The sequence below is a fragment of the Rhodnius prolixus genome, unplaced genomic scaffold (genome assembly GCF_049639745.1).
Source record: "Rhodnius prolixus isolate KJV_2025 unplaced genomic scaffold, Rpr scaffold_4, whole genome shotgun sequence".
NCBI classification, from domain to species: Eukaryota; Metazoa; Arthropoda; class Insecta; order Hemiptera; family Reduviidae; genus Rhodnius; species Rhodnius prolixus.
The window spans coordinates 37,601,230-37,629,061 of record NW_027411614.1 but is presented as its reverse complement, the minus strand read 5'-3'; the positions used below and the strand labels follow the sequence as shown (position 1 = coordinate 37,629,061).

General features: G+C 34.1%; 1 protein-coding gene across 5 annotated transcripts in view; it reads left to right on the top strand.

The window, feature by feature from the left end:
- Positions 1-27,832, top strand: part of RhoGEF2 (Rho guanine nucleotide exchange factor 2) — a 501,746-nt gene that overhangs the window by 41,955 nt on the left and 431,959 nt on the right. The window contains exon 1 of one of the 5 annotated variants that reach the window (XM_074130471.1): positions 899-1,163. The exons of the other annotated variants lie outside the window; for them this stretch is intronic. Within the exon in view, the coding sequence (XP_073986572.1) occupies positions 1,076-1,163 (88 nt within the window). The 5' untranslated portion in view covers positions 899-1,075. Of the gene's footprint in view, positions 1-898; positions 1,164-27,832 lie in introns of those variants that run through there. 5 annotated transcript variants of the gene reach the window in all.

Sequence of the window (27,832 nt, the reverse complement as noted above, 5' to 3'; positions counted from 1 at the left end):
TCATATAAATGGTGAAATTCACCCAAAGTACTTCGTTTTTTATTTATGGGATGTACATGATATTTTCTAAAGCGTTTTTTCTTTAAAATATACCATTTCGTTGCTGCTGAACATAAAAGCTCTTCTTCACTACTCGGACATGTTGCATGTATCACAGCTCCGTTGTGCACACTAATCAGCGATTATATTTTACTCTATCAGTTATCATCTCTGCTATCATCTATAATCACAGTTCCGTTGTGAACGTACCCTTAAGAGGTTTTGGCGTCACTCCGGGCATCCAAAGTATCACTTCTATTCCTAATACTTACATGACGTAAGGTGAGCTATAGATCTTGAAATTATGTTTATCTCTGAAGTAAGAATAGGAACTCTTTATTTGCAATTAAGTGATTGGGTGATTCATTAAGATTTGTAATTAATTACGATGTCTTTTTAATTGCTGTGTAAGAATGATAAAAAAATAAATGTTTATAGTCCTTCTTAGAAAACTAAATGAAAAATTTTTTTTAAAGCGATAGTTTGGCATTTTTATTTTATTCTAAACTTAACCTTGAACCAAAGAGTTTTTGTGTTCGGCAATTTGTTTCTTTTTTATTAGTTTTGTTTAACCAAACAGTTTTAGGAAGGGATGCTTTTGGTTGAGAGAGAGCGGTATATTTTACCAGCTGATGTTTTCACCCTTGGTAGTAGAATTATGGAGGGTTAGCATACTTTGTGAACGTTAGTAACACCCAATTTGAGGTGGGGAGGGAAGGCCTAAGAGAATTTTTGTAGTATGTAAGAATAATAGTATTACCCTAGGTCTCTTTTATAACATATTTGCCCTTGTAACCGGCCGGGGCTTGGTTGGTCACTTAATAGTCACGTGGAATGTGCATATGTGTTCGTTCTAAGGTAATTGTGATTTTTTTTTGAGTGATATAAATGATTTCTTATATTGGTTTTCTTTATTCTCAGTTAAATATTTTTATGTTTTAATAAAGTGTATTCGAGAAAAAGTGTATTCAAGTGTTCTGAGTAAAAAAAAAATAAAAGAGAAGTGTTTAGTGATGCAAAAAATCATGCGATTACAATGAAGGTTTTGCCAAAGATTTTAACACGTAGACGATCTATGAAAATTAAAAGGAAATGCCCATGTTGTAAGAAAGGTAGAACTATTGGTGAGTTGAATGAATTTCAAGGTAGTTTTTTTTTCCCGACTCTTTAAGATCATATTAAGGATTCAATTTAGCGAGGAATCGATCCAGAACAAAAAATAACTCCCGTCTTTTTGCCAACGTTTCTGGCAAATTTATTGCCCTTCTTCCAGGGCCTGGATATTACAAATAAAACAATACGAACAATTTAGAATATTAAACCACAGGACTACAACATATTAATACATCTTATTAACAATATAAGAAATAAAATAAAATTATAATCATTAGAACTTATATCATTTCATCAAAATGAAAATTATTAACGTTCGTTTGGTATTTTTTGCTTTTTATGCCTATTCATAGGAAGGAAGAGTATTTGGGTGGTGATATCATTCAATTTCGGTCACCATTTTTACCCAAAATTACGTTTTGAGGGTCTCCCACAATCGGAAAAAGGGGTTTGTTTTCTCATATCACAGGATTTGGCGGTAAATTAGCAAACAGATTCTACAAGAAGTGTAAATTTTACTAACAAAGTATATCAATTTTTTATATTTTTTCCCCTCAAAATTATTTGCTTTAGATTCCTTGTTTTACACATTAACTCTGTGGATGTTCTTCAATAGATCGAAAACTTTTATTTTTCACTCTTAAAAGATTTTTTCACTTTACTTTCACTTTTTTAAAGGATCTCTTTTAAAAGTAGTAAACATTTATTAAATATGTTGCAAAAGTGTGATGTGAATTTCCTGTATATATTTTTAAGTTTTCCACAATTTTTAACGCAGAACTTACAGATTTTTACTTGAAACTTCTATCCGTGGAAATTGCTTTTCGGAAGACCACGGAGAGAGGGAAACTTTGGGCTTAATTCTAATGTGTTATTAGTGTATTTCGTATAGTTTTACCATCTTTGTAGGTGTTTGTATTTTACATTAGATTTTTTATTATTTGCACATTCGCTGACGGAATTATTATGCCTAATTACTAGATTATTAAAGAGTCTTAGCTACAGCAGATGGCATACTGGAGACAGACATAAGCTTGAGACTTTTCCAACCGACTTGGCCAGGAGAAGTGATAAATTTATAAAGAATAAAAATGATGGAAATGATTCGGCACGGACTTCACAGTTTTAGAGAAATATTTCGTGTAAAGTGTCGTGGAAATTGTTCGCTAATAGCTTCGGCTTGGCCGAGTGCCTGTGGAATAGCGGAGCAGCAGCAGCAGCTGTGGCGGTTCTACCTGGCACGCTGTTCTCTGTCAGGGTCGGCCAACACTCTGCCTGGAATTCCCACACTGTAGAGAACCTCTCTCTCCACTTTCAAAACTACGTGTTCATTGCTTTGAAATTTTTTTGTCTCTCCTCTTTGTTTTTCTGTAATAAAAATCTCCTTTAATGACTTCCTTTTAAGAGATTAACCAAACAGAAATCTGTATTTTTTTTTTTTTACTTTAAAGATAAACGCATAATTCACGTCTCTGATGATGACTGTAAACTCATTTAGATATGTGTATTTATTTAGCTGCAACCATTAGGTAATCAGTTTTAATCAGCGCTCGCTATTGGCTATATAGATGTATTCAAACTTTATTTTATTTTTTTATTAGTTATCAAACTTTATTATTATTAGTTAATTATTTGATTTACTTTAAAACAACTGGAGATCATTCATGCCCGCCCGTAGCTTTGCAAAGCACTGACCGGCACCCTGAAAGTGTTCTCTCTTTGCAATCAGTCCTCTCAGAGCTGCGAACATTTAGCTCTTAGAAAGGAGAATCATCAAAACACCTTGTTTGCCTGAATAGTGAAGTGTCTCCAATTTCTTAGCCCTCGTCCGCTCCTAAAACGCTAGCTTTCAATTTTAAGTCTATTTCCTCTTAAGATCATTGTTTGATTTGTTCGGACATTTGCAAATTTTTGGTGGCTTAAGCAAAGGGATTGAATGTATTGTTCCAGTCTGGGATTGATAGCAGATATTTTGTTTACTGTCTACCGACTCACCCAGTATATCGAGACGCTATACAAACAGTAATAACTCTCAGATTTTTCTCTAAACCGCAAGACAGTCTCATACCTCTTTACAGCCAAATAGGAAGATATGATAGATATTAACTCGCAATACAAACATAAAATAGTTAAACATACACTCAGTCTTTAAATAAATTAGACTTGAGCTTTTTATTTTATCCTTTAGAAGTTTTTATACAAATTTTTCCATCTAGTATATACAGGGTGTTCATTTTATGACGGCTCAAATGCATTTCATGCTTTAACGGTTAGTCTGAGGAAAAAATGATAGAGGAAAAATTTGTTGCCCGCCATCTCTAGTTTCAGAATATGTGACTTGATTTTAGATTCCTGCCCGCATACGCGGCTGACGCGCGACCAAAAGTGAGTGTTCGCAGTTGACCCCCATTTTCATATAAACAGTTTTAAAGAGTATAAAAAGTTATGAAAGAAACCGGAAACCGCAATTCGATATTTTCAAAATTAAAGGTGCTAGGCCATTTCAAAATATGGTATTTATTAATCATATTTCAATTTTTTAACTTGTTATCAAAGAGATAGAAGTGCACGTGATAGGTCATTTTTATGTCTTTTTTCATCCTCTTTCTACTAAAAATATTGCCAAGGCAGTAAAGCTAGTATTTTTCTTAATATCGGGAAATAAGTCGTTTTCCGAGTGATTTTTCTAAGAAATAATCAAATATTAAGAGCTTTAGATGTTCTCAAGCATACACAAAATGGCTAAAAAAATAATTTTACATCTGTTACAAACAAGAAGGTTTAATAATTATTTGATAACTTTGGGAGAGTTGCGTTTAATTGCCAAAAAAAAATTGGAAACCTCCTGCCACATATTTAAGTGATCAATTTCTTTCATGTTAATTTATCAAATAATGCACTTTACTCAACTTGTGAAAGCTTGTACTGTGCCTTCAAAGGTGCCTCCTTAGGTACAGAGAGCAGTTGATAACCTCCTGGCTAACCTGGCTTGCGAGCCAGAGGAGGCACCTCCTCCATGAAATGCATTTGAGCCGCTTTAAAATGAACACTTTGTATGCTATAACTTTGTAGGAGCTAGAATATATTTTTTAGCGCTCCTGTATGTACTTTGTACTTTAATTAATGATTAAATAAATAAATAAAAAAGATATTTTGTTTGTTGCGGTAGCTGTGATGGCTCAGAAGTGGTTGTTTGTTGAAGACCAGTTAGTTGAGCCTCTTTAGTATTTTTTAGTAAAAAGACTTGATTTTTATATTACAAAAAAACCAAACCATTTACACCCTAAATATCAAATCTAGAGCTAAAATATTGTTTTTTTTTTAATTATTCATTGTTATCCAAACCGGACATATACATTGCAACCTACTTTTCCTTAATAATTCTACTTAATTAACATTCTTTTGTATTTTTTTATTATTTTGTTCTCTAGTATTAGGTGCCATATAATAATTGCTGACGGGAGGGAATTTCACATCCTACCATTGTCAGCCGGTGATCTAGTTATCCTTTTTTTACTTCTTCAGTTTTCATTCTTTCTTTTAGTGCTCCAAACTATTTTATTTTAACTGAAGTGGGAATAAAGAATTGAGGTCAATTATTTATGTCAATTATATTTATTAAATATTTTTTCCTTCCAAGCTGTATTTTGATGGTTAGGGTTGCTTTTTTATTATTATTATTTTTTATTTATTTATTAAGGAAATGCCGTTCTAGTTTTCCCAAAGTTACAAGTAATTAAACAATGCTGGGTTGTTCACCTTGATGAATATCGGTTCTCTGACAAGTGGAACTGCAATTTGTGGGGGATTTGTTGCATTCTTGACTGTCTCAAGAAACGTTTATCAATGATTTTTTTTTTACACTTAACTCCTAAAATTTGCCTCTTGATACTTATCAGAAGTTAATTAAGCAATGCTTGGTGATCATACTTAAGATCAAAGCGCGCTGATCATAGTAAAGAACCATTTCTCCCATTTTATTGCTTTTCAAGCACAAGATTTTCTGTTTTTGTATGTACGAGGGTCGTTTGAAAAGTCCGTGCAAAAATAAAAACTACTTAATATTTTGGGGAAAACCTTTTTTATTTTTCAAATAGTCTCCTTTTAGGCTTATACACTTCGTCCAACGCTGCTCTAGTTTGTTGATCCCTTCCGAATAGGATTTGTCCAAGTCTGAAAAATAGCCATTCGTTTCTGCAATCACCTCCTCGTTTGAATAAAATCTTTTTCCCGCCAGACATTTCTTCATATTGGGGAACAAATAGTAGTCCGAGGGAGCCAAGTCTGGAGAATAGGGGGGATGTGAAACGAGTTGGAACCCTATTTCCATTAATTTTGCGACCACAACTGCTGAGGTGTGAGCTGGTGCGTTGTCGTGATGGTAAAAGGACTTTTTTGTGGGCCAATCGTGGGCGTTTTTCTTGCAGCTCGGTTTTCAAACGGTCCAATAACGATGAATAATATGCACCTGTAATAGTTTTACCCTTTTCCAGATAGTCGATGAGGATTATTCCTTGCGAATCCCAAAAGACAGTCGCCATAATCTTTCCGGCCGAAGGAACGGTCTTCGCCTTTTTTGGCGCAGATTCCCCCTTGGTAACCCATTGTTTAGATTCAGGAGTGTAGTGATGTATCCATGTTTCATCCAGAGTGACGAAACGACGCTTAAAGTCCTGCGGATTCTTCTGGAACAGCTGCAAACCGTCCTTGCAACACTTCACACGATTTCGTTTTTGGTCAAGCGTGAGCAATCGCGGCACCCATCTTGCGGATAGCTTTGTCATGTCCAAATGTTGATGCAAAATATTATGTACCCGTTCATTCGAGATGCCCACAGCACTAGCAATCTCACGCACCTTCACTCTTCTGTCATCCATCACCATATCATGGATTTTATCAATGATTTCTGGAGTAGTAACCTCAACAGGGCGTCCAGAAGGTTCAGCGTCACTTGTGCCCATATGGCCACTCCGAAAATTTTGAAACCACTTATAAACTGTTCTAATCGAAGGTGCAGAGTCACCATAATGTTTATCAAGCTTCTCTTTAGTCTCCTGAGGCGTTTTGCCTTTCATAAAGTAGTGTTTAATCAACACACGAAATTCTTTTTCGTCCATTTTTGAAAATCACTCGACTTCCTCGATTCAAACGAATGCCAAACACAAAGAAATAGACCGATCTGGCTGAAACTTGGTGTGTGTTCTTCCAAGAGATGCTACTAACTGAACATAACCTCTATACGCGCCAGTAGTGTTATCTCTCTGACTTTGCACGGACTTTTCAAACGACCCTCGTATATTTTTATTCTTAAACTATTACAACATTTAATATAAATTTCTTTTTATTACTTTATTTTAAAGGTATTTAAATCATTTAAAATTTAACCTTTAAAATTCCGAATATTTGTACAGTAATTAGTATAAATTCTTAACATTTACAATGGGTAAGGTCAAATTGAACGTATTTCTGTTTCAAGTCTTAGATTAACATTCTTTACGTAGTAACAGTGACCATAGATCTAAACCGGTTTTCTTTTAGATTTAACTGTCCTCTCCATTATCTAATAATACTGCTTTAACATACCACTGGTTGTAAGAAATTCCTTGTTTTCATTATCTATTTTAACATTTTGTTCGTAGTAAATTTCGAGGGTTTTTATTTTTATTTAATTTGTTTAATTGTTGGAAGGTGTTCTTTTGGTGGCTTTCATTCAGGTATGGTAATTGTTATTTAAGGTCCATAAGTGTCAGGAGCCTTTTCAGCGCACTGGCAAGCTCCGTACTGTGTTCTGTCGCCGCCAACAACGATCTGTCATGGGGCTACAAGTAGTAGTTACTATAAAGAGAAAATCTTTGGGTAGCGCGCCTGCTTCGTCACTCTAAAGCACGGTACTCCAAGACTTTCTGTTTCTATATGTACATATCTATTCTTAATATAAAGAAGAAGACTAACAAAGCCGAGTTTTGGACGAAAAGACATTGAGTCTTTTGAGTCTTACAGAGTTAAGATTCAAATCTGTCCCATCAAATCGAGAAACAGGTCTTTAAACTTGAGGGAAACAGCCCAGCGCCTACTCCGTCAACCTCTTCCGACGAATGGCCCAAATTATTCGTCTTCTTCACACTATAAATCTCACAAACTTTACAGAGTTTGAGCACTATCTCCGTTTTGTAAAAGGGGGCTTTTTAAGCCAAAAATGTTTATTGAGGGAGCCTAAAGTTTGTCGAGAGAGAGAGAGAAAGAGGTACGTTAGAGGATCTTACTTACATCTCTAGAAGAGCCACGAATCCACATTTCGCACTGCTGACAGTCGATGGAGCTTATCCATAAGAATGAATGCTTTGTAGCCGTGTAGGCTCCTGGAAACCCGACAAGCCAATATCCGGTTAAGGACCAATTTGGAGGGGGGTAGCTTTAATCCTGATTTGGGCAACTTCCATATCTGTCCGAAATATGACTAGAAGAACATCTTTAAAAAGCATCCAGCTCCTCCAGTCTTTTATAACATCCTAACTTCAGTAGGGAAGTCAAAACGACTAAAATTCAAAGCTTCCAATGCAGCTTGGCTGAACAAAAGCAAATCCCTTACCAGAAAGTAGCGATTCCGTACGTCCAAAAACACATTAAACCTCGGCCTTGAAAACAATGGTCTATTTACCCCCAGTAAGCATCACCAAGTCAAAGTATACCGTTGCACCAGTTCTTCCTTCCTTAGAAGTCCTCTAGAAATTTTTTTAATAAGAGTGTTGGTTGTAAGGAGAGTTAAAAGGCAAATAGTTATTTGGCAAGCAAGAAGTGTGTTCCCAAACTTATCGATTGGTAGAGAAGGACTTGTTTCATTGGCTCCAAGAAATGTTATTGGTTTCGCTCAGTACCTCTAAAGAAATTTCACTCGAACCTCACAGCCCCTGAAATTTTGCTCAAGGATAAATATAACAAAAAAACACATGGAGTATATAACAAAGAAAGTATATTTTACAAAAAAATGTTATTTTCCTTGAAATATGTGCAAGATAATAATACAATAATGAAAAATATTTTTGGATGATAATAATATCCTATTATTTACCTGGACTTTTCTCGCACCCCGTAGAATATCGTCTAGAACCCCTCAGGTTGGGAACCCCTGGTTTAGTTGTTTCCGTTATAAAAGTAGATAATGGTTTAATAACAGTGCCCAAACTTACATATTTTTTTTGCACAATTTATATGTGCACACCATAAATATAGTACACTATGGTAATGAGATAAGAAGCCATTGTTTGATAGTTATTTTTTATTTAATTTAATGTTTTTAAACAGTAATAAACATAACTGCAAAATAAACTACATACAACCATTAAGTAACAACAATTTTATTTTAATCATGCAATTAGTGTTTATAAGTTTTTGCAATTGCAATTATTGCAGTTAAATTAAAATGTTACTGTGGAAAGTTCAAAATCCTAGAAATCCTATTCGTAAAATTACTGTTTCCCATTAACCATTTCTCTTCTAATTTTTGTAGTCTAGCTCCTGTAGTAATTAAGATAGAACCTAAATCGTTTGAACGTTATCGATAATAAGCGTTAACTAAAACAGTTCCAAATATCATGGCCTCCTAAATATCTCCCTGTCCTAAATAGGATATGTTAGTGAGCGTATTACTATTTTAGGGAAAATAAACACGATTTTAAGGAATGAGAATGAAAGATTAGTTTTGATTGGTGAATGTGATTCTGCTCCACCTGAAAAAAATAGGCGATTATTTTACTTAACTTTTCTGGATATGGTGACATCTATTCTTCGGGAGTATCTCTTGATTCTGAAGCATCCATTAGCGACAATGTCTTTTCTAAAAATGCTCTAATTTAGTTCTAAAATAAAAATTTTTTTATAAAATAAAGATATAAGAAAAATGTTTTGGTGAAATACAGGTTATTATCGAACTATGCTGCCAGGTAGTGGAGTTGAACGTACCAAGTGGGTAGAAGGGAGACTCTAGCGGAACTGGTGTAAAGATTCGCTCCGGTGACTTCCAGTCCATCACACTCCTCTAGATCCTTTACAATGGTTGTCCTTATTGCTCCTTCCATTCATCATAATCGCCTTGCACTTGTACAGTCCTTTGTTCAGCTAGATTGTCAACTCTATGTTCTATCTTGTCTTTTTTATGATTATATTTATAGGGCTAGTTTGTGTTTGTATAATACAGAAAAAAGAAGGGTTAAGCGCATTTCTTTATTCATTTATTTGATTACGAGATCATAGTTACAAAATGTTTTCCTTGATTGTTTTAAGTATAACCCCAGTAATTGGATAGGGAAGCTAAGCTTCAACAAACCAATGGTTTCTCTTTTAATACACAATTGCTTAAACTAATTCATATCAAAGGAAACAATTTTAACATGTGAAAATTTGAAGTACGAAAATCTACAAAATGCCTTCAAGTTGCTGATAATCGTGGTCTTATTTTCTAAAATATATTAATGCTCAACTCGTAAAATTTGGCGCAATAATTTTTTGAAATTTTGTAAAAAACATTCTCCTAAATGGTAAGACATCTTCTGGTCCCTATGGAGTTGGATATTGCGTTGTATATCAGTGCAGTTCTGAGGTTCTTTGATTTAGAATTGCCGAATTCTTTGCATCTTTTAATTACATTCTTCCACTTCTGTAACAGGCTGAAGATAAGAGCAGAGTACATGTAGATTTTAGTTGAGACTTTGTATTTATGATTGGGATGTATCTTCGGTGGCGATTTGGAGGAAGGATCGGTTGCCAGTAACTAGCGCAATAGATGCAAATACAGATCGCAGTAGAACACCAAAAAAATTAAGGGAATATTTTTTTTTGGCTTTTATTTGTGCTACAATCAGCGCGTTGGCGCTGTTAGTAACTATGGTAGAAGTGAATGGTAGATACAAACGAGTGGAGAAGTTACCTAATGGTAACACTAAAAAACTTGAGACTATTAATCACTCTCTTCACTTGAGAGGAGATCATGAGGCCATTGTCTTTTAAGACGTCTTGTCCGGGTTAGTTCAGAAAGAGTTCTTGAAGAAAGATTTTGGGATACAGGATTTGCGTGTGATAGCAGGCTGAAGTGTAGTTACCTGTATCATGTTTTAGCTATTTGTGGGTTAAAATGAATGTTATAATCTGTATGTATAGTAAATGGAGCGTTTCCCATAGTTCGAAGTGTTTTAGATTGAAGAGATTGAATCCTTTGGAGATTGGAGCGTTTGGTTAAACTGTTCTATTCCGTTTGCCCAAATGGGTTTTAAAATAGTGGTATAAATCAGTCTTTAGTTGTCTAGAGAGAGTTTAGATCTATCGTCTAAGAGTCTTTTTAAGTTGTCGATAGCATCCGTTTAGTTCAGATCTTTTAAGTCTAGTGTGGGGATTTCCAAGAAAGTCTTCGGTCTAAGTAAAGCCCAAAAGTAGCGGGCAACTTTCACTACTGGTAGAGTTTGGGAATCATTTAATTGTTGGCTTTATAATACTAGCACCATCCCTAAGTTGTCACTTGAAATTGCAGGTGGTTCTTTGGTCTATTCTGTCCACTGTTGCTCCAAGTTGTATTTTGGGACCATGCCATTCGTGTTTGATCCAATACTCAAATAAACCTGGGAGATTAATCATCATTGTAGTGGGCTGGGTCTATCCCTACTGAAGAATAGTAACTGGATATCCACATTAAAACAACTTAACGTTCGTATACTGGAGAACAGCACAAACAACTGCGTATTACAGATGTAACAAAAGCAAAGAGAAGCGTAGAGTCGTCTCACAGTCTCTCCAGAAGACAAGCAGAATGATTCTTAAGATATCACATTAGATAATTACTTAATCAAGTCACGTATTATCATAAAGAGAAACATACAAGAGTGCATGCAAGATGTGAGTCATATTCTGTTAGTATACATGACAGTAGTGTGTAGCCACAAGGATGTTGTTACGTAATTACCATTCTAACGTATACATCACACCTACACACTATCACAACATAAACTTTGTTGGCTAACCAATATTATTTTGGTTTTCCTAATGATTCCTTTTTGAATTTGGGACTAGTGCCAATTATATCGCCGTCTCTTTAACATCTAGACTATTCTTTTTATTTTATTTATAGCATTTTTCGTGTATATATTTGCTTTACATCTTTTAAACCCACTTCACAGCTGTTTTGCTAACAGCCCAACTTCATTGGATGTTTAATGATTCATTTTGTGGCTTATGTTTTGAAAACAAAATATTTTATTGATTTCTTGAGATCTCTCCATCGATCTAACTTCTCGCTTTTGGTGCGAGCGGTCCCGTTTAAAACTTCTATAATGTTCAACGTTTCAATATCAGCCTTAATAATAAATAACATTCGGAAAGCTACGATGTTCTAATGATTTAGCTTTGTCTCATTTCTTTCTTACTGTAGCTCTACAGCGCTAGCAGTAATATTGATTACAGTCAAATGAAATTTGTACGCGATTTTCTCCACAACAAACAAGGCGCTAGTGACTGCAGTAGTCGATGCGCCCGAAAAAAGCAACGATCACTCGCAATACTTTCATTTACTGCCATACCCAATTAGCTTGAATTAATCTTAAGTGCAATAAAACATCCTGCAATTAAGTTGCCTATACTAAATATAATAAAACCGAAATTAAGGATAAAAAGAAGCAAGAATATTGCCAATTTCATTCACAATTCAATAATTTTTTCTTTTTTTTAATTTATTTAGTAATTTACAATCTGTATACATATATACAATCAGTAAATATGATGAGAATGATGAATTGGTGCAGGAGGAGAGAAACTACCCAGCGGTAGCACTCACACAGGAGAAGAATGACGTTTAGGCCTTCAGACTGCGAGGAAGTCGGGGGGGGGGCCATTGGCGATTCAGTCGGCGAGGAGTATTGTCAGGAATGTCAGAGGAAGCTAGAGACAGTACAAGAGGATTAGAGTTAGTCGAGAGAGTAGTATGGAACTTTTGGTATTTAGTCTGGGCGAGTTGGTGTAAGAAGGGGATGTTGAGGTCGTAGTGAAGAGTGAGGTTAGTCACCGTAGAAAGGAGCGTCAGCTATCTGTCGGAGGAGTTTTGACTGAAATGTTTGTACTGTCCGTATGTTTGTAGGTTTGGCTGAACCCCACAACTCTAGTCCGTAGATCCACATTGTTTTGAGCGTTTGAGTTCTATGGGCAATTTGGAGCGTTGTTCAAGTAGTCTGTAAAGCAGTTTCGCACGTTTTTTTTTTGTCATTGCTTGTCTTTTAAGTCTAGCGTGTGGGTTCCACGTAAGTCGCAAAGTCTATGTAGAGCCCAAGGTAGCGCACCCAGATTTGTACAAGGAAGAGGATTGCTGTTGAAGAGGACAGGTGGATAGGAGCTCCGCCGGAGAGTAAACATGGCATGCTGGCATTTCTGTGGGTTCATTTTAATTCGCCACTTCTTTGCCCAGGATTCTATTTTATGTAAGTGTCTCTGTAACTTGTATGAAGCTGATGAAGGATGTGTACTTGTGGCTGTGGCTAGTATGGCTGTGTTCAATAAATGTAATTTTAATTTGAAAACTATTAATATGATATTATTAAATATGAAATGAAGAAGGATGAAATTAACTCAGTTTGCGTATACTAGATTCCAATTCGAAATCCCGGGTTCGAATCCAACTGACTGGAAAGCCGCCGATAAACAGAAAAAGCTCTGGGCATAAAAAAAAAACTGAAATTAAGAGTATTTGGAACAAATAATTGAAATTATTTAATTTAAAGTCGTTTGTAATGGGATTTATTTATTTTTATTTAAACACTCGTTCTTCTTAATTTAATTTACCTTAAATTGTTTTAAAAGTAAGTACGATGAAAAATGATTTTAGAGACGTACTTTTTCTTAATTGACATTTTGTAAAAATTTGTGTGAAACTGCGTTAATCAGTAAGTTAATTTAGAAAATAATTAGACATTAGATATACTGCGAATTTTGATGATAAACGTTACGTACACTTGTATCAGTCACATTTAATTAAAAAATTTGTAGCAGAATTCTGATTAGAACATTCTAAAGACGAATGGGTGGGAGTTGATTCACCGCTAAAGTATCATTTAAGAATAATGGGCAGTTCGATATAAAAACAGTTAAAATGGTTGTAGAGATAACAGAGGAATCGGGCACGCTATTAGTCTTTTAAAAGTAAGCCATCTTTACTTTTATAGCTCTTTTAAAATAAATTAGTTTCATGTAAAAGAACAATTTATATTGTAGTTGTTGTAAATTAGTGAATTATTTTAGAGAACAAGAACAAAAACTAACAATAGTGAACTAAATGGCAAGAGGGCGACAGATTTGTAATATAGTTTTGTGATGTACCAGCTCGTGTCCGGTGTACCCTATTACCCACTGTGTACTATCTGTGTCAATTAAGGTTAGTTTATCTGTTATAGTCGCTTGTAACAGTGGCCAGTAGACAGACCGTCTGTTATAATATCAGTTCTTTGCTATCTATTTATATTTTGTATGTCTGTACACAACAAACTCTTCGGAGTTTACGACTTCCATTTCTCCGTTTCAGATAACTCGTCTCTGTTGACATTAAAATTTATTCATTATGATGTATGAATGCTGTCCACACATTATTCACATGTAATTATCGCTAGAAGAAAATAGAAATGGCTGGTGTGTAATGAGAGGTTCTATTTTGTGCAGGGTGCTCTATGATGACTGTAAAAAACTTTAAAAATTTATTGGAAAAATTATTTTAATATTTATTATTTTGTACTTATATTTAAACTGACCAGCAGAACAGTTGTATAAGAGTTGATCGTCAAAAACTGCACTGAAGTGCGTAACGTTGAAAAACACACTACTTGGACAATTTCTTTTTCGCTTTTACTATAAAAGATTAAATTTCCAAATTTTCTTTAAAATATAGGGCATATTCTCGTTTACAAGAGTAATTTTTTTATATTAAACTTTACGCAGGGAGATCGTATGTAGAGATGTGAATGATGTGTAAATATTGTTCGAAATAGGACTATGAAACTATAAATAGAACTATCCAAAAGGTACAAAAATCTTAACAAAAACTTATAGTTTAAAATGTTAATTATAAGGGTTGATTAAACGATAAAAGATGCTCAAATCCTATCCAACATATCATTCATACTCTAGTTCGTAATTCTCTTGTATAGAACTGTTCGAAAAAGCGTATGTTTGACATTTTATTACAATTGATATCATTAAATACTTTTATTGCATTCAATTTTCATTAATTTTCTGTACAATTTATTAGATGTTACAGACCCGTATAGTCGCCATTTTTATTTACAAAATATTCGTTCAGTGAAGTCCATATGTTACAGAAATCTGGCGTTCTACCGAACTTACCCTCCACCCCCTCCACCAAAAGTGCCCTTAATCGAAGTATTACAGAAAACTATTTGAGAGCTATAATTATACCAAGTTTGGAGAAAATCCAAGAAGCGGTTTTTGAGAAAAAGTTAAAAAAGTGAAAAATCTATTCAGTAAAGTGGAACTTCCGGTGGAGCTATTTTGTCTAAAAATTTATTGTCGCTTCCCATAACGTCACTTAAACTAAATATGAAATTTGAAACGTCTGCGACTTTCCGTTCCTGAGATATAGCGGATAAACTCACTTTAGATGAGAAAAGTCAGGCCAAACCTATGTCATCAAGGCACGTTGGGTTAGAGAACCGCGATTCTAGGAATTACTGGATCTGTAACCCAACCTGCCTTAGCCGGGATTTTTTTATCACTATTCTCTCTCTTTTCTCTTTAACTAGCCGAATACGATCGGTTTTTGTCGGTAATTTTCGCTTAGTTGATTTATTAATCTTTAATTTTTTATTTAATATTTAACATCTGATGTGCACACTCACACGACTTTCTTACATTTATATTTCTAACAAGCCGAATGTGATCGGTTTTAGTCGGCAATTGTCGGCTTAGTTGTCTATTAACTTATTTAATTTTTTATTTAATATTTAACATCTAATGGGCACACTCACACGACTTTTTCCTACATCTACCTATATAGTTGGGTTTTCTTGTAAACTAGAATGTTTACCGAATAGTGGTTACCTTAAATTGCACAATACGTTCTAATGGAGCTATTTTAGAATAAATCTAATGAGCACACTCACACGACTTTCTCTTAGCACTACCTTTATAGTTGGGTTTTCTTGTAAACTAGAATGTTTACCGAATAGTGGTTACCTTAAATTGCACAATACATTCTAATGGAACTATTTTAGAATAAATCTAACGAGCACACTCACACGACTTTCTCTTAGCACTACCTATTTAGTTGGGTTTTCTTGTAAACTAGAATTTTTACCGAATAGTGGTTACCTTAAATTGCACAATACATTCTAATGGAACTATTTTAGAATAAATTTAATTATCTAATTGCCAGCACAAGGGTCCGTTACGTCTAATTCTAAAAATTGGAAATTTTATGCAGTAAATTACTTTAATGATAATTGGTAGGAAGAATAATGCCAACTTCAGTTGTGATTTTTTATTATGCCCAGCTTTCGTCTTAGGAACTAGGTCATCTTCTGGGCTCTGGAACATATTTTACAATGTAGTTCCACACCCCAAATAGCTCAAATTCTAGTGATGGAGTGATTGTAAGGAGAGAACACTGTCTAGAGACTGGTAGTATTCAGAAACATTTCCGTACTCCAATGATCTTTCACCAATGACCAACGATTACAGCATGTTGTTGGAACTTCTATTTTCTTTACAACTTTGTGCTTTGATCATTAACAGAACATTACATAACACTCCCAGCTCTTAAAATACAAATATGTGGGAACAGAAGTAGTGTCTAACTATATTGATTATGTCATGGGAAAACAATGGTCTGAGTTTTATTACAACTAACAGCACGTTTTATGTCTCTTCATTTATTCCAGATATGTTTTTCTTGTTTTGTATTCCTAGCGAACTAGAAAATATGTCACTTTGTCAGCAGGCTTTTCCTGACAACAAGTTTTTCCTTTCTTTTATCACCTTGTTAGAACTTTGTAATTTATTTTTTCAATTTCACTGCAATTAAACGGTCTGCTATCCAAATTTAAGGACGTACTCCCAAATTACTATCTATGTCTTCAAAAAAATCTTATCTTGCCCTAAATCTGTGAAGGCAGTTTCCTTGTTGGTCTTCTTTAAAGAAAGGTAACTTACAACCATCTCCATACAATAACCTTTTTCCATTTACTACAACGATTTCTTATTCCTCCAGCTGATCATTGTAGGTTACCAAGGACTATTACTCCAGACAAGAGACTCGCTATAACCCTTTTACTATCAAAGAAGCGCAACTTACAGTCAACTCCTACAATAACTTCCTGAAGAAGTAATTGAGGATGCAAGATTAGTGACAGTTAAATTAAAATTCTTAATATTTCTTGTTATTTCTTTATCTTTTCCTTTTTTTAAAATTCTTTTTGTACATATTTATTTTAAAGGGGAATTAACTTAAAAACCTATCATAATAGCCAACCTCTATTAAAGCCAATTAACATTTAATAAAAATACTTGATGAAAAACTTAAATAGCATTAGTAAGATAAAATTTTTTGTTCGCAGCTGATTTGTTTTTGGTTACTAATATTGTAGATAAAACCTGAGCAAATATGTGAAGCTCCATTTAAGATTAAGTAATAATTACACAATGTACACTTCTAGAAAGCACTTAATATATAGCGATTGGCGTTGTTTTGTTTTGGTTCTGTTATTACTATTTGTGAAGTGTTTGTCTTATTACAGTATATTTTTGAATTGTTTTTAAATTGGTTGAGTACAGAAGTGTGTATTGCTATTAAGTTGGTTGTGTTGCTGGTGCTGTTAATGAAAATGTTAAGGGCTGGCCCGCATTTCCGGTTACGCCCTTCTCCTCTCTTAAGTACTGATATTATACACACACTCGCTTCTATGTGTGTTAGTTTTGTACACGTGCCTCCATTTGATAAAAACACTATACATAAGTATACTGGACTGTGTATTTCACCTAAACATAATCAAGGCTTATTTTTAAAGAAACTAATTATGGCGATCACTAGACTGATTGCATGAATAGTGAATATTGCAAGCTAATTGTGGACCACTAATTGTGGTATTTATTTACCGTTCTAACTGGTTATTCTTTTTATTACTAATTATTTTTAGAAGTGACTATGAAAGTTGAACATTATTATTGAAACAGTTAATTGTCTAGTTTAATAGAAAAAAAACTAGCAACTGTTTAATGGGTTTTGCTTGTATTAGTTACTTTTGAAGTAAAATGTAATTTTTGAAAGTTTAAGGTTACTTTCTTTTTTCTTTTTTTTGAAATTGCACTTTCACCAAGTAGACCGTTCTTCTGATTTTCCTGGGAGCTAAGCATCTATACAGGGTGATTCAGCAGCTCAAATGCAACCAAAAATATTCTCTTCACTTTGCCCCGATTCTCAATAGTATCCAAGATATTTGCATTTTTAACTTTTCCGTCGATATTCGCATTTTTCACCATAAAAACGGCCGTAACTTTTCTATCCTTTATCCTACAACAAAATCTGCTTATTCCAAACGAAAGAGCATTAAATTTCCTATAAATCTGCTCAATACAGTGCCTCAAAACGTTTCTTACTAACAATGAAATTTTTACTTTAATGTCTAAAAAATTCGTTCTCGATGATTTTTGTTAAAACTTTCAATTGCATTTTATCAATGATTAATGAAACAAGGAGTCACATAATTTCGGAAAAAGTTGCGCATTTATTGAGCTTCAAGTCCATATGGATTTTTTTGGTTTTTAATAAAACCATACCCCGAACAGAGGGGTGCAAATGCAGAAAACTGGGATTTTGCGTCACCGACTTTTCACTGCTAATTTACTCAAATGTCAATTTTTGGAGAAGGAACAAAAAGAAAAGTAACCATTTTAGTTTTTAACAATTATTATTTAATAAAACGGAAGTAAAAAATAAAGTAGCGATAAAACACAATAGTAATAAAGTACTACAGGGAGGTGCCTATTTTTGCCTTTGCTTTTTCAGTTTTTCAGTTCTCTTACATTTGTTAGCCTTTATATTAAAGAAGTCGCAATAGAATGGTTTTTATAATGTCCCCACTTCATTATTCATAATCTCTTACAACCCTTGCGGCTGGGATATTTTCTTGAACGGCAAAGAGCCTCTTCTGGATGATCTTCGAGAGAACCCTATCAAATCTAAAGTAAGCAATGGAAGATCTGTCTTGACAGTTATTGGAACTAGCTAGAGATATGAGGAGGCATGCCTTGTTCTTCTATAATTAAGGCCAAATTCTGTAAGCTGACAGGGTATTTCTTGGGGACTCAGTGGGCACAGAAGAAGCTAGATCTAGATCGTGATGGTACCAGCAGATTCTAAGGGAAGATGAAAACAAATTTCATCGTAAAAAGAACCTTACCATTATTATTGTTATTATTTTTAATTATTTCATATTAAAGACGCATCAACATCCTAAGTTGTACTGCAGGACTCCCGGACAGTACTCTCTCGACACAGACAATAACTGTCCATCATCGGATTGTGTGCTGTAAAGAGCAGCAACTAGATTTTGAACCCAGTATCTCCACGTTGGAATCCATACTGAGCCCTTCCATAACAGTTCCATTTTTTTCTAGTTTATAGTTTTCAATTTCTCGATCGCCATTATATTCGACATGTTTGTGTATATTTTCATCAGATTTGTTTGTGCTTCTCTGGAACAATTATCAAAAACAAAAGTTTAACAGAAACAGCTGATGCAGGAATTGGTCGCATTTATTGGTTTGACCACGGACTGTTTAATAAAAATCAATAAAAAAGAAATACTTAAAGCTTAAAAGGTCTATCTGCTGTGTAATAATACTTCACTTCCTACATGATCAGTGTCACAATCGTATTTGATTTGTATCTGTTATAGTTGTAAACTCATTGTTTAATTAAAAAGGTCATATTTTCAAGGACTTATATACACTCTTTAATTTAGATTAATTTGATATGTTTCTCCATTTTGTTTTCCATTTGTTCGCTTAGTTCAACGCAAAATAGGTTTTTTCCCCCCCAAATTATGTTTTGAGGCTAATTCTTTTTTTATATTATTTTTTGGAATATTATCCCAAGTATTCGGAGCGGGGCAATGTTTCTAATCACAACCTGTTTCTTAATCAGAAGAACCCTAAAAAACACGTAGATTCATGGACAACTCCAGTATCGGACCAAATACATGTTAAACCAAAAATTAATAAAGGATTCAAAATTGGCGAGGAATCGGTCCAAATAAAAACAACAACTCGTCTTTTTTGCCAACGTTTCGACAAATATAATTGTCTTCTTCAGGGCGTGACTTTTCGAGTTGGTTGAGTTACAGTTTTTTGAAGAAGACAATATATTTGTCCGAAACGTTGGCAAAAAGACGATTTGTTATTTTTATTTGACCGATTCCTCACCAATTTTGAATCCTTTATTTAATAATTTATGGTCACGAAACCTATATATCCAAAAATTAATCTTTTAACAGCGACAATAACTAAAATATTGAAATCCTAAGGGGTTACAAGTGGGAAGAATGAATGGTACTTTTAAAGAAGAATATTTTGCACCAGATATTTGTTGGATGGAACGTAACGATGCGAAGAGTTGCTACTTTACAATAAAACAGTTATTTATCCTCCATAATTTAGCTGCTGATCCGTGACTTATGCCTTCCAACTTGTCCTTATTCTATAATTAGTTTTCTATTTTATACATAAACTTACATAGTTTTTATGATTAAGGAGTTGAGGCTGTTCCAGTTTATTTTATTTTTTTAAACTTTTATGAATGATTTTTGTTTTATTTAATAGAGGAAACAATTACTTGCAAATATGATTCGTAATTATTACATTACATGGTCTAATGTTGCTGCAAATGTGCTTTAAACAGCCACTGAAGTGGTGATCACTATAGTAAGAATGTTCGAAATAAAAAATTATGTACAAATGAGTGGCTCTCGTGGTCAGTGAACATGATGAAAGTATTATTTTTCTTTTAGCATTTTCCTCAATGCGAAGATTGTCTTCATAGATTTAGAAAATTATTAAATTTAACATCTTACAATTACAAAATTTTTGTTTTTAATTATTTAAATCGCTTCAACATCTGTGGTTATTGGCGCCCGTAGCTTTTTCCAGTGCACTGCCGGCCAGTGTTCTCTCCATGACCGGACAGTGAGCTGTAAGAAGCTTTGAGAAAGAGAAAAATCTAAGGGGCCAGGGCCTCCTCAACCAAGGCTCTCCACTGAGCTCTATCAAGGGCCTTAAGTCTCCACCTTCGCACACCCATTTTCCTCAAATCCCCCTCGACGTCATCAAGCCATCTCATTCTTGGCCTACCTCTTATTCTGACGCCTCTGGGGCCTTCCATCGTTTAGGGATGCGGTTATCCACCATCCTCTCCACATATCCTAACCAACTTAATCTTCCTTTTTCAATACATTGAACGATGTCTGCTTCTCCATAAAGGGTAAGCAGTTCTAAGTTGGTGCGGATTGTCCATCTTCCTCCCTCGTTCACAGGACCTCAATACTTTCCTTTCCCACACTCTCAAGGCTGTTTGGCTCTCTCTTGGGTCCTGAAACCAGCATTCGCTTCCTTAAAGCACTATCGGTCTTATCAGGGTCTTGTATATGAGAAGCTTCGCTTTGCTAGAAAGGGATCTGAAACATAATATTTTCTTTAATGCGAACAGGCACCTGCTCCCTGCCGCAAGTCTAGCTTTTATGTCCACAAATGTTTCATCCCTTTCTGTGACTAGAGACCCTAAATATTTAAACGACTTGCACAGATTCGCGTTCCCCAAGTCAAACATTTTCGGGTCTTCTTGTTGACTTGTCTCTGGTATTCAGTTAAATTTCACTGCCGAATTATACAGCTGCTACATTTTAAGTCTCCATTCTGAACTCTTTGGTTTCTGATCTGATAACCACTCGATACAGAAAAATTCTAGTCTTTTATCCATGCCAATTCTCTGATATCCTCAATTATCATTTTGCCATTCTTCGTCGAATTTCTGGTTTCATCTAAAGCGCAAATGATCCCGAAAGCATCTAATCTAGAGAGGCATCCCATTGAATGTGAACTTCAACTACTTTTTTTATATTTTGTAATATCAGTTTTATTAATTAGAATTACAGTTAGTAATAATTTTCATAACTTTTAATTGCCTTTCTAGTAGAATGTTTATTATCAGAATTGAAACAAACTAAATTACTGAAGTAAAACAGAGCATTGATCACATTCATCTCCCTCTTCATGACAATACAAATAATTATTTAATAATTAACAGCTTTTCCTTACACTGGAGAAATATTTATTAAACTTTAAAAAGGATAAAAATAGTTTTGCCTACATTATTTCGTATAAAATATAATGTTTATCTGTGAAGCCTTGTTTGTTCAGTTGTGTACGCGTCTGTTAGGGTATCTCCAGATTAGAAACGTGAATATCCTTTTAGAATGATAAGATGTTCACAATAGCCTTGCACACGTGTATACTCTGCGAGAGGATACTCTTCTTTTTTACATTTATAAAACAACTGTAATAACATTATGTTCGGTCTTTTAACAGATATATAAACATTTCAATTTATATGATGAAAGAAATAATTATTTAAAATTAATTTTGTTTTCCCCGCTACATTTATTTATTGCTAAATGTACATACAATGCATATGTACATCAGGCAGAGTTAAAAAACAATTAGATGGTGCAAAAGCTGCCCTCATAGCCAATGCTTAAGAGCAACTGTTGGGAAATAGGTAGAAAGAAATTAGCCAATGCTGAGATTCAGGGGAATTCGGGGCACAACGTTTTTATTAAAAATGGTTGGGTTACCTCAACATGAAGCTCTGGAGTGATGCGATGAAAAAAAAAAGATTAATTTTCTGTTATATATCTTCAACCTACTAACAATAACATTCAACCTACTAACAATCCATCTTTTTACAGATGAATTTTGTAAAAACATTTGGTTAACTTTGTGGAGTATAAATTTTTGTAAACATGATCCTAGATAATTGTAACTTTCAACTTAACCAAAGCTGTTAGATAAATCAAAAGCTCCTTGAGTTGTGGCCATATTTAACTAAGCTTATTTATCCTCAAGTTCATTCGTAAATAAACATTACCTTCATGTTCCTTAATATAGTTATTCAACTATTTAGATAAAGATGCTTTTTTTAAGAATATATTCTCTGTAAATTTGTCTATCCGTTAACAGCGCCCAACATTAACGGAAATATTTCATAAGTATGACAAGATGGTCATCTTAAAAGAATGCTCAAAATATTATAAATCATACAGAGGAAACCGATAAGAATTGGACTAATTAAGCGTGATATTAATTGTGATGAATTTCTATTTAATTACTATAAAAATAAAGATATTTAATGGCCATATTTTAGTTGTGAATTGTTTGGTAAATATCTGCTTTCGGAAACAGCTTTTAGGAGTTTTTATTTATTTATTTAAGGCGTATCAATTTCTAAAAGCTATTGGACCGTTCGCTGCTCTGGCCGGTGGTTTCCTTGTGAGAGAAAACACTATCTAATTTTTTGCCAAGGTGTAAAAGCTTCTTGGAAGAGGAGAAATATAGGGGCAGGTTGGACTCCAACTCGAAATCCCCGTCTGAAATTCGAGTACTCTCATACATTCTATATACGAGGGTCGTTTGAAAAGTCCGTGCAAAGTCAGAGAGATAGCACCACTGGCGCGTATCGAGGTTATGTTTAGTTAGTAGCATCTCTTGGAAGAACACACACCAAGTTTCAGCCAGATCGGTCTATTTCTTTGTGTTTGGCATTCGTTTGAATCGAGGAAGTCGAGTGATTTTCAAAAAATGGACGAAAAAGAATTTCGTGTGTTGATTAAACACTACTTTATGAAAGGCAAAACGCCTCAGGAGACTAAAGAGAAGCTTGATAAACATTATGGTGACTCTGCACCTTCGATTAGAACAGTTTATAAGTGGTTTCTAAATTTTCGGAGTGGCCATATGGGCACAAGTGACGCTGAACGTTCTGGACGTCCTGTTGAGGTTACTACTCCAGAAATCATTGATAAAATCCATGATATGGTGATGGATGACAGAAGAGTGAAGGTGCGTGAGATTGCTAGTGCTGTGGGCATCTCGAATGAACGGGTACATAATATTTTGCATCAACATTTGGACATGACAAAGCTATCCGCAAGATGGGTGCCGCGATTGCTCACGCTTGACCAAAAGCGAAATCGTGTGAAGTGTTGCAAGGACGGTTTGCAGCTGTTCCAGAAGAATCCGCAGGACTTTAAACGTCGTTTCGTCACTCTGGATGAAACATGGATACATCACTACACTCCTGAGGCCAAGGGGGAATCTGCGCCAAAAAAAAGGCGAAGACCGTTCCTTCGGCCGGAAAGATTATGGCGACTGTCTTTTGGGATTCGCAAGGAATAATCCTCCTCGACTATCTGGAAAAGGGTAAAACTATTACAGGTGCATATTATTCATCGTTATTGCACCGTTTGAAGACCGAGCTGCAAGAGAAACGCCCACGATTGGCCCACAAAAAAGTCCTTTTCCAACACGACAACGCACCAGCTCACACCTCAGCAGTTGTGGTCGCAAAATTAATGGAAATAGGGTTCCAACTCGTTTCACATCCCCCCTATTCTCCAGACTTGGCTCCCTCGGACTACTATTTGTTCCCCAATATGAAGAAATGGCTGGCGGGAAAAAGATTTTATTCAAACGAGGAGGTGATTGCAGAAACGAATGGCTATTTTTCAGACTTGGACAAATCCTATTATTCGGAAGGGATCAACAAACTAGAGCAGCGTTGGACGAAGTGTATAAGCCTAAAAGGAGACTATGTTGAAAAATAAAAAAGGTTTACCCTTAAACTCTCTCTTTCTCCCAAATCAGATCATTGGATTAAACAATCGTTTTTTTTTCTTACAACCAATTGGTGTAAGAATTGCTGATCTCTCGCGTAAAATCGTCAGCAACTCACACGTTGAAGATAAGCCTTGTAAAAATACAACTACTAGCAGATCTACTCGAAATTTATCTGATCTATATCTGTCTCCTCATTACCAACGATTACCATTTGAACATGGTGCCTTCACAGAGGACAGTGTTGGCGGAAGATATAATATTGATTAGATAAATATCTAATACATGTTAGAATACTTGATGGATCTCGCGTTATTTTTTGTTTTGTTTTAGTAATACTGTTGACAGCATTTTAAGAGAGGCGGCACTCTATTTGAAACTAACAAGAGCTTGACTTTGCAAAAATTTATAATTAAAGAATTTAAAAAATGCAATAATAATAATAATGGAGAAAGATAACTAAAATACCTAAAATAATTTAGTAAAAATATATAAATTTGTTAATTTACTGAGAAAACACTGTCCCCTTATTAATTTAATTCATTCTCAGATAATTCAAAAGCCAATGTTAGGAAGATTTGTGTGATTGGTGTTAAAATTAATAATTAAATTCAGTGTTGATGCATATTTAAGAGCCTTGATTAAAAATATTCTTAAATTGTGTATATTCTTATCGATTAAAATCCGATTTCTTTCAATTTATCAGCCTTTATTATCAGTTCGCCTAAATTCTGATACTTGAGGCATTCTACAATGAAGTGCTAGACGTCCTCCGTCACAATAAGATTACAAATTAAACGTCTACGAAACGTTTATTAGATCTGGTGATTGAGCAATTCAGACACAATTATGTTCTTCTGATGCCCTCATTATAATTGATATTAAAGTGATGCTTATCGCGTACATAATTATATATTAAAACTTTTATTAATATTTGTATTTATTTTTTATGTATATGTATGGGTAAAGAAATTTTCTTTTAAAAAGGGACATTTCAGAATATCCGGTTTTATCCAAAATTAGGTTAAAATTTGAATCATCTTTAGTACAATGCAACAAAAGAGCGATTCACTTAAAAAGCGAGTATTTTTAAGAAGTCTGATGCAACAGTTAGTTCTAGTACATTCTGATAATGTAGTACTTTAATTGTATTAAATATTCCGTCTTTAACGACACCAATAACTCTATTTTAAAATTATAATAGCATATTATTATAAAGTGATGGTGCATAAAATGAGTTCACTGTTTTTACTGCGATCTTGCAATCTTAATTTATTGTTTAATAAAATGGACAAATTACCTAACTTTATTGCGCAATCATTTTATGTTATCTTATATCAAGTTGGGCAATTTTAGTCGTTTATATCTTTATCTTAGTATTTTCTTTTGTTTCTTTTTTTTTTTACCACAATTTGGTATTTGTTATTGATTTTTTTTTTAGAAAAAAATTGGATTTTGCTTCATTTTTGGCTCCAAAATTAGAGAGATTTTAATTTTTCCTAATATTGTACGTGAGTTTTGTGAGCTAATTCAGTTTTATATTAAAAATCACAATGTTACAAATTTTTTGTTTTCCCTTCCTATGAAATCAAAATTTTGTAATTGAATTATTATTACTGGTAAAACTACCAGAGGGAATATTGCTAGATTTAATATTTGGTTTTTAAGCTGAATAACCCGAAGTACGCAAAATTGAGGAAGTTTATTTCATTGTTATTATTATTTATTCCTTTTAATTTTTCTGCATTGGCAATATACCTGTCCTCAACGTCAGTGGTTTCATCAATTGACACCCAAATCGGTCCATCTTTGATATGTTCTCGAATATAGTATCTTTATAGATATCTTCCAGGTAGTTTTTCCGCAGAGTGCTCTCGTCAGGCATTTTTTTCCCAATATAGGTCTCTAAGAATCCTTTGAAATGTGGATTTTTAAGTTTGTGGAAAGGGATATCTGCTCTAACCAAAGCCCGACACAGATCTGTACTCAGAGTAGACTTACTTGATGATGGAGATGTAAGGAAGGCTTGATAGGACGTCCTCTCTTTCTTTCTGTTTTTATTCTCTATGTGCGATCCGGTGGCAATATGTTGGGTGACTTGGGAACGTTGAGAGCAAGAAACGCGCTTGTCACAAGCTGTGCAGTACAAAATGTCTCCATCACTTCGAAAAAGTTCTGCTGGAAACTTGCGAAGATATTTAGCAACCAGTTGTTTGCACTAATTGGACACTTCAACGAACGAGCTGAAAGAACAGACAACATCAGACAACTTCAAAGAACTAACAAGTGCCCGTCACTGTTTAGCAGCATTCTGTGTAAATTAAAATTACCATTGTACCCACTGTGATTCATAGCCCTACAGTCTGTGGTTCACAGTTCCTGTCAACCACCTCCCAATTATGAAAATATGCCTAAAATGAAAAATATGTACATATTTTGATTAAATATGTAGAAATATTTATTTATTTTAATCAAATATGTATAAATATGCGATAACATCCAAATATGTGGAAATATGTGAAATAAAAGTAGACTCAAACGGCTTAAAAAGTGTCAGTATGAATACTTCTAGTGAAAAACGTCTGTAAATTGCCTAGAAAAAAATATGTAAATACATACGAATCCGTTCCCTAGTTATTATTATTTATTCCTTTTAATTTTTCTATAAATGGGTTTCTATAATAATAGCGCAACATTTCGTTTTGCTTTCCTTAGCCTCAATTTATCACTAATTGAGTTTGTTTATAATTTTTATAGCTAACGTTATGTTACAGTTATATTTAGTTTAAATATAAAGTCGTTTCTTAAAAGTTAATAATATAATGCGAGGTTTCTTATCAGAATGAAGTTTTATCAGCGAGGAAGGAAGTAATAATATTCTTTTTATGATGCATCTCGCGGTTTGTTTTTCTTGGTCATGGTATTTACTACACGTATGTTTGTTCGTTCGTTTTTTAAATAAATTTGCTTTTGTTTTTGCAAGACTGGAAATTATCTTTGTTTCAATGAATATTCAACATAAAAATACTTAATAACTACTTACCATATCTATAAGGCATTTGTTTGATTAGAGTTTTTTTTATTTCTATTTTTGAAGGAGGTATTAGCGACATTAACGGCCAAAGAGCTTTTACCTAAGAGAGTAGACAATAAGTTAGAAATAAAAGACAGAAAATACTTGGCAACTTTCAAAATGTTTGGGGGGAAATAAAATAAACAATAAAGAAAAAATATTTTGCTTTTACAATATTTATCAGATAAGTATTGCACTTAATAAACCTGAATTTATAAACAAAACATTTATGTGGTTAATTAATCTTTTATTCTACCATTGGTGGCCATTTTTCTTTTTCAATAATTAAAACTGTCCGGTAGGACAGTTGTATAAGGGTTGACCATCAAAAACTGCACGAAAAAGCGTAACGTTGAAAAACACCCAACTTTGACAATTTTTTTCTCTTTTTCTATAAAAGATAAAATTTCCAAATTTTCTTTAAAATATAGGGCAAACACTCCTTTATAGCTGTAATTTTTTTGCAACCACCCAGATCTAATAGGTTTCGAGAAAACAGTTGCCGAAAATGAGCAAAAACGGCTTTTTCAAAAAATGTTCTTGTTCTTCTTCTTCTTCTTCTTCTTCTTCTTCTTGTTGTTCTTGTTGTTACCTTTTTTGTAAACAACGTAGCGCCTAAACGCGTGAACCGATTTTCATGAATGAGGTGTCATTCGATTGGGAATTTTATGTAGATGTGCCTTTTGG